Source organism: Myotis davidii, unplaced genomic scaffold, assembly GCF_000327345.1.
Source record: "Myotis davidii unplaced genomic scaffold, ASM32734v1 scaffold43, whole genome shotgun sequence".
Classification (NCBI taxonomy): Eukaryota; Metazoa; Chordata; class Mammalia; order Chiroptera; family Vespertilionidae; genus Myotis; species Myotis davidii.
The window spans coordinates 542,278-549,513 of NW_006294590.1; the positions used below are offsets into that span (position 1 = coordinate 542,278).

Genomic DNA, 7,236 nt, shown 5'->3' on the forward strand with positions numbered 1-7,236 from the left:
CCTCTGCCGAGCATCCTCGCGCGGCCACACTGCGAGCCCACACCTGGAGACGGACAGGCTCCCACGGCCAGAGGAGGGCGCGTGCCCGATGGCCCGATGCCCACCTCGAGGCTGCTCACAGTTGCTTCTTTGTTAAATTCTGTGAAAAAAAAAAGGCTGAACCCAGGCCTGTGCGCTGGGAGCTGGGAAGTCAGGCGCCTGCAGAGCCTGGATGGGAAGGAGAGAGCTCGGGGCAGGTCCAGAAGCCACACAGTTTGCCGGCCGTTTTCAGACGCACAGATGGCCCTCCTTCCCTGGAGAACGTGCCACGGTTCTGTTTACTCTGCTGTGGCGACTGGCCCCCAGATCATCTCCACAGGCTAAAAATAGCGCTCGTGCGGCAACTGCTGCTGCACCGCGGAGCTCACAGTTCTTCCCTTTAAACTTTTCCCTCTTTCTGTCCTGGTTCCCACTGTGATGTCACTGGGTTTCCTTGCACCTCCCTGCTGCCGGCTCTGATCCCACAGAAAAGAAGGGGGACCGGGGCCCCTGCCAGTCACGGCCATTAAGGGCCGGTCACGGTGCAGAGCCCTCGGTGACCAGGCACCCCGGGCAGAGGAACAGTCACAATGCCTGCTGGAATCGGAAGACGGTGCCCAGGAGCGAGGCCACAGCGGGGAAACTGGGTGACATGGTGGCCCTTCAGGGACCCACAGCGGACAGACACCTGGGACAGTGGACCTGGTGCCCCAGAGCAGAGCGGAGCACCAGGCCAGGCTCCCTGCCCCCTCCCCTGCCCCCATACTCCCCATTCTTACAGCCCTGCCCACCATTTCCATGGCCCGACGTGGTTCCCAGCAGGTTCCCGCCTTAGCAGCTGACACTCTGTGAGTCTAGGCCCCAGCCTGTTTCCTCGTCTGTAAGGCAGGGATAACGGCACTACCGACACCCTGAGGGTCATGAGGATGCAATGAGCTGTGGGTGTAGCACAGCCCAGGAAGGCCCTCCCCCCGCCGGGCCCCCAGTACCTCTGTGCCATGGCGTGATGGGGCAGGTGTGGGGGTGTCTGCCAGCTGCCCCGCATGCACACAGCACTCAGCCATGCCCCTCGCTGCTCACATGCTCCCTTGCTCGGAAGCCCCTCCCTGCTCTGTCATGCAGGTACCTCCCCCAGTGTCACTTCCTCTGCCCTTTTCACACTCCGCTCAGTTGGGGTTATTCAGGCCTAGAGATCTTAAACAGCTCATGTCAGCCCCACAGGCATGGCTCAGTGGTTGAGCGTCAACCTATGAACCAGGAGGTCAGGGTTCGGCTCCCAGTCAGGGCACAGGCCCGGGTTGCGGGCTCCATCCCCAGGGTGGGGTGTGCAGGAGGCAGCTGATCCATGATTCTCTCTCATCATTGATGTTTCTATTTCTCCCCCTCCCTTCCTCTCTGAAATCAATAAAAAAATGCTTTTAAAAAAGATTCACTTAGGAATAGGCAGCCATAGAATGAAGTAATTTAAAAAAATAAAAACCAACAGTGCTGAGTGGAGGGAAGGTGATGTGGGTGGGACCAACCTGAGGAAAGGCGTGGGTTTGCTGCCCACTGGGTACTTCCTACCAGATGTTCCCTGGTCCTGAGAGGGCCGGAGGGTGAGAGGGGTGCTGCCCTGTGCCCTGTGTGGGGCTGAGTAAGAGGTGAAGTGGCCAGGAGCTGAGCCTGCCTGAGCCCAAAATCTGTGCTCTTCTCCATGACCTCAGGCCAGGCCCCCAGGACATGGGCTCCCCCCCCCCCAGGCTGTGGAGGCCCTGTGGCAGAGTGGCTGCGCTGCAGCAGCCAGCACCTCCCCCGCCCCACACACCCCACGCCGGCCCCACGCTGCCAGCACAACCTCGGAAACAGGAAGCAGTGCTGGCCGGGCCTCAGCCCCCTGTAATGCTTCACAGTGGCTGGGAGCTGGGTTGCAACAAGACAAACCTCCTTGCTAAGCTAAGCAGACATTTTGGGGAAGGAGAAAGCACCCGCTCTAGCTTGGTTGCTATGGGAACGTTTCTGCATCAACTACAAGAGGAAGAGAAGTTCACTGTGGCCAGAGCAGCCCAGCTCACGGCCCACCTGCCAGAGGTGTGCACACCTGCACGGGAAGCCCTGGGAGCTCCGAGCACTGATCCTGGACCCCCTGCCCAGGGAGAGAGCCCCGTGCCCCCCGCAGCGATGGCGCTGTCTCAGGAGGCCTCTTGCCCCAGGCCAACCCCAGCCTCCATGTCTCCCATCCCCATCCGCCCACCCCACTGCTGTGACCTGTGCCAGGACAGGCAGCGGGGCTTAGGCCAGGCCTCCCTGGGGCAGGGGGCACAGCACCTCCACCCACAAGACCCGACAACTCTGGCTCCGTTTTGGCAAAAACCAGACTCCTGCCCGGCGGGGGCAGGCCGGAGCCAGGGGCCTGCGGGGAGGCCTCGGCCGGCCTGGGGCAGAGCCCTGCCAGAGCGCTGACCTGCTGGGGACAGCGGAAAGGGGGGGGCGGGGAGGTTCCCTCTCAGCCAAGCTGGAAACACTGGGACTGGAAATGCACAAGTTCATGCCTTTCTCAAATGCGCATCCACCCTCACTGCTGGGACCTGCTACAGGCCACGTCTCTACTCGGAGCAGTCCAGCACGACCCGCATGCCCCCAGGGGCTCACCAGCACTGCGCAGGCCTGGTCCAGGCCCCTTCCTTGCTGAGAGCACCCACCCTCCAGTGGGAGCCCTGCCTCCAGCCCACCAGACTCCTCGAGGCTTCTCCCCTGCTCCCTGGTGCGTCCTGCACGAGGGACCATGCATGCAGCTCTGCTGCGAGCCTCCCAGCGCCCCGGGCAGGGCCCTCCCTGGGCCGCGCTGGCTGGGCCAGAGCGTGCTTGGGGCCAGCTGCTCAGGGAGAGGGCGTGGATGAAACCATCCACAGACGCTCATAAGCATCTCCTTTGCGCCAGGCCAGGCCGGCCAGGGGCTCTGGGAGGAATGCGGGGACACCACAGTGACGCTCGCGGAGGGAGGCCACTGCAGCCTGTGTGTGCACAAGGTAAGTGCTCACCCCACGCACGACGCAATGCAGGGTAGCAACTGCAGAGAGTGGGCCGGCCTGTACTTCTCACAGGGAAACTCTGAGACTTCGTGTCAGTGAAAAAAAGTTGCCTAAAGCATCCCCCCCACATACACGCACACGCACATTTTCTAACGCTGCGAGACAAACGTGGCTGGTTTTGTAGACACCCCAGAAAACAGAACAGCCCACCACACACCCAAGTCCCTCAGAAGGACACGGCGCCGGGATGAGCAGAGCCGGAGTCTGGGCTCCGTGATGTGGCGGAGCTGTCACTGAAGAATAGCGGGAGGGTCCCTCAGCCTGGCCCAGAGGATGGAGGGGCCCTGACAGCCTCCTGGGTGAGCAACGCCACGCTGGGCAGTGCGGGTGGCCCAGGACAGGGTGGCTGAGAGGGATGGCGGGTCAGGGTCCCCGATGACTCTCCCTCCCTTGTTCTCCTGCCTCACGGGGGCTGGCCCGCCCGTGCTCTGCCCCACCCAGGCAGTCACCCAGTGCACGTGAGCCAGAGAAGAACCAGCTGCCAATCCTGACCTGCAGCCCGGCTGTCAGAGACACGCCCACCACAGCGGGCAGCATGGCTGCCTGGGTGCTGCTCCACGTGGGGGCTAACCACTTCCCACACCCGGCACAGTCTGCACACAACTCATGTGTGAGCGGGGGCAGGTCACACTTTCCGACGTGCTGCGTCCAAGGTCCGGCTAGGTGTCCCCCTGGAGGTGCACCTGAGCAGCAGCGAGGGTGGGGGCCCTGAGGCCGTCCCGTCACCAGCCAGCTGGGAATGCTTGTCCCTCGGGACGTCATCAGGGAAGGTGCGAGTGTGTGTCTGGCCTCTGTCCATGAACACAGGAGCCCATCCCCCTCCGAAGAGAAGCGCTAAGGAAGCAGAGCCCAGGACGCCGGCTGGGAGCGGGCCAGGGACAGAGGCTGTGATGGGGCAGCGGCCAAGGCCTGGCGTGCGGGTGGGAGGAGCTCTCTTTCACTGCCAATGCCCTGGTCCCACGGAGACGAGAGATGCTATCTACCACTTGTCCATAAAGTACCCACACAGAGGGCTGGCAGGCGCGGGGCTCCCAGCTCCAGCGCCCCCACCTGGCCGCAAGAAGCTCACCGCCTGGGAGAGGAAGGCCATGCACCCAGGCACTCCACCACCGCTCTCAGGGGACCTCGCCCTGTCCACATGCCTCCCGAACCAGCCTCCGTCACACCTTGTAGACCTGAGGCCTGCCCTCCTTGGCTCCTGTCCAAGTCAGGCCCGCTCTCCACTCCTCTACATGTAACAGGGATCCAGGAAGACACAGAAGAAACCAAAGCTCGGCGGCCCTGGGACTGGCCAGAGCCATCCCAGCAGGGACTGGCTGTGCTGAGACGGTGGGAGCGGCGGGGACTCGACGCGGAGCAGAGTGAAGGGCCATCTGTCTGCAGGACAGAGAGAATGAGGAAGGGAGGCAGGTCCCAGGGGCCTCGGGGATGGGAGGTCAGGCTGCGGTGCTGGGCCGTGTCCTGCCCGGCCGTGGGTCTCACTCTGCAGAGGATGGGAGGGCTGGAAGGGCCTGGAAGCCCAGCCACTCGCCACACTTGCTATTAAGCAGCAGACCAGCTTCAGTCCCTTCCATCAGAGCCCCCAGGTGCCCGACGCACAGGGCCCAGGAGCTGCTCAGGAGGCAGCAGGGCCATGGGCGTGAGCCCTCACCACTGCCCGCCATGGGCAGCGACACCAGGAGTTCCTCAGCCAGCACGGCCCACCTGAGCCTGGCGCACTCGCCTGCACCACCGTGCCTGCCCCTGAGGATGCCCAGACCCGTGGCCTGGGAGCGTCCCCAGGGTCCATTCGCACGCCTCTGGTTGAAAGCAACAAGGCAAAGTACTCACGTTGAAGAAATTGGTCTTGTTCCTCTCGCAGAAGAGCCCCTGTGCCGGCATGTGCTGCAGCTGTTGCCACGGGATACTGCTGCCTAGCAACACGTCGCGGGCCCACTGGAGGTTCTGGGGAAACAAGAAGTAGGTTGGAAGTGAGTGTGTGGGCAGCTCAGGGCACCCACGGGAAGGGAGGCTGCACTGGCACCGCAGCGTGGAGCAGCAGCCCCAGGCAGCTCGGGCTGCTGGCTTTGATCACCTGGCTGTGGGCACGTTTCTGGGACTGAGTCCTTGCCCATCACAGCTGATGAGGAGAGCGTGGCCTCAGACTGCCCAAGGAGGGCACAAGTAGGGACCCCTCACCCGACCAGCCTTGTAAAGCTGCTGCCAGGACCCAGCGCCCCACTTTCTGCAGGGAGACCCCCACTAGCCCAAATGGCCAGTCCTGGGGCTCTGCAAGGTGCCAGGGCCCTGCGTGCTTGCAGGGAGGGGGCTCTGTCCAAGTGCTCAGGCCCGTGCTCTCTGGGCAATGGTGCCCCTTGGGGAGCCTGGCAGGGTGAGAACAGAGTTTGCTGGCCTTGGTGGTGCCGGGGGGCAGAGTGCAGCAGGTGTGAATCTGGCGGCCTGGCCTTCTCACCGAACCAGAGAGCAGCCTTTCCCACCAGCCACCGGGCGACCACCTTCTCTCCACTGGCCGGAACCAGTGCCCAGCGCCTGCATGTCCATCTCACCCACTCAGGACAGAGCTCGCTGCAGGGAGAGCCTGCGGGACAGAGGGGGCCTGAGCCCAGGACCTCACAATGCGAGACCCTTGTTTTCCCACAGCCCCCACCCCAGCCCAATCCCCAGCCGGCCAGTCCTCCCGCCTCCATCCCCCAGCAGGTGCCTCGCTTGCCTCTGCACCCGGGGCCAGGCCTCCCTCACCTCGCGTCCCAACTACTGTGAGCTCCTCTCCCTCCTCAGCCTGCGAGCGGGTCCCACCTGCTCCCACTCTGGCCACTGCTGGCCGGGCAGAACTGAGGAAATAGTTCCTTTAGTCACGACTTCAGACTCAGCGCAAACCCAGCTCCTGGCTTGCTGGTCTGCTCCTGAGCCTCCGCTCCCACCGGTGGGAGCTGCGGTGTGGCTGCGGCAGCTGCACCCCGCACAGGAGGCCTGAGAGTTACCCCGCGCGATGACCCCACACCTCTACCGGGGCTCCTTGGGGGCTTGTGGGAGGCCCGGGAACCCCTGGAAACAGCAGCAGTTTTGGGGGGTTCGATGAGGGAGCAAGGCTTGAAGAAGCACCTCCACAGTGGCCATCATTTTCTTAAGACAAAAAAATAAAGTAAAAAATAAGGCCAACAGAGCCTTCCTGCTGGTGGGAAGCGCGAGCACGGTAAGGAGACCGAGGGAGGCGGTGCCGGGCGGGGACCTGGTCCAGGCCCATGGCTGTGGGACAGAAAGGCATGTCCTCTGTCTGCCACCTCGGACCCCAGCGCCAACTGCGCCCTGCCCGACCGCCAGGCAGAGCGGGGAGACCCGGGGCTCTCAGACCCGGAAACCAGGCCCCTGAGGAGAGAGCAAGAAGCACTGGCCTCCAGCCCCACCTGGGTGGGCAATTAGCCTCCTGCAGACTGGCCGCGCACCCCGCGGGGAGCGCGCGTTCCCAGTGCCTCCAGCGCTGCCAGAGGGAGAGCCGGTCGATAGCTAAGGCACAGAGTGTCCAGTCAGCCCTTCGCGCCTGGGGCCCAGGGTGGGAGCTGGCAGGGACAGGCCGGTGGTGAGGGGCAGGGCCTAACGCACATGCCGTGCCCAGAGCAGAGCCGGGCGCTGCGGCGAGACAGGCTTCACGCCCTGTGGGCTGAGCCAGAGCTCTCACTCCTCATCCCATGTAACTGTCCTTGTCGCGATGAGGTTTGGAAACGGAGGCTCAGACAGGCTCAAGAGTGAGCCCAAGGCCCCAGAGCCAAGAAGCGGCGGAGCCAGGCTTGCCTTCTGGTCCAGGCCAGCGGGACTCAGATGTGGGCACTTCCCCTGCCCCACAGGTGGGCAAATCACTTTACCAATCTGCCTGGTCAGGTGCTATGTGTCTGGCACAGAGCCAGCCACCAGGGGACCGCCCACGGCAGCACCGACCCCCTGCCCAGCGCCTCTGGCTCATCCCTGGGATGGGAGGAACACGCACGCCACAGCGTGGCACCGACCTTCCTGGGACACTGAGTCCCCTGAGGCTTGGGCACGAGATGCGCTGAGAAGGGCCGGACGGGGAGGGGTCCTGACCAGAGGCACCCCTCTGCTCGAAGGCCTTGCCAGCTTCGCACTGCAGACGACCCCCCGCCCCCCGCCTTTC

The 7,236-nt window shown here is 63.9% G+C and overlaps 1 protein-coding gene across 1 annotated transcript in view; it reads right to left on the reverse strand.

Annotated features, from left to right (window-relative positions):
• Nucleotides 1–7,236, reverse strand: part of CABIN1 (calcineurin binding protein 1) — a 69,756-nt gene that overhangs the window by 18,521 nt on the left and 43,999 nt on the right. Inside the window, 1 exon segment of the mRNA XM_006768780.2 lies at nucleotides 4,920–5,033. Coding sequence (XP_006768843.2) covers nucleotides 4,920–5,033 — 114 coding nt within the window.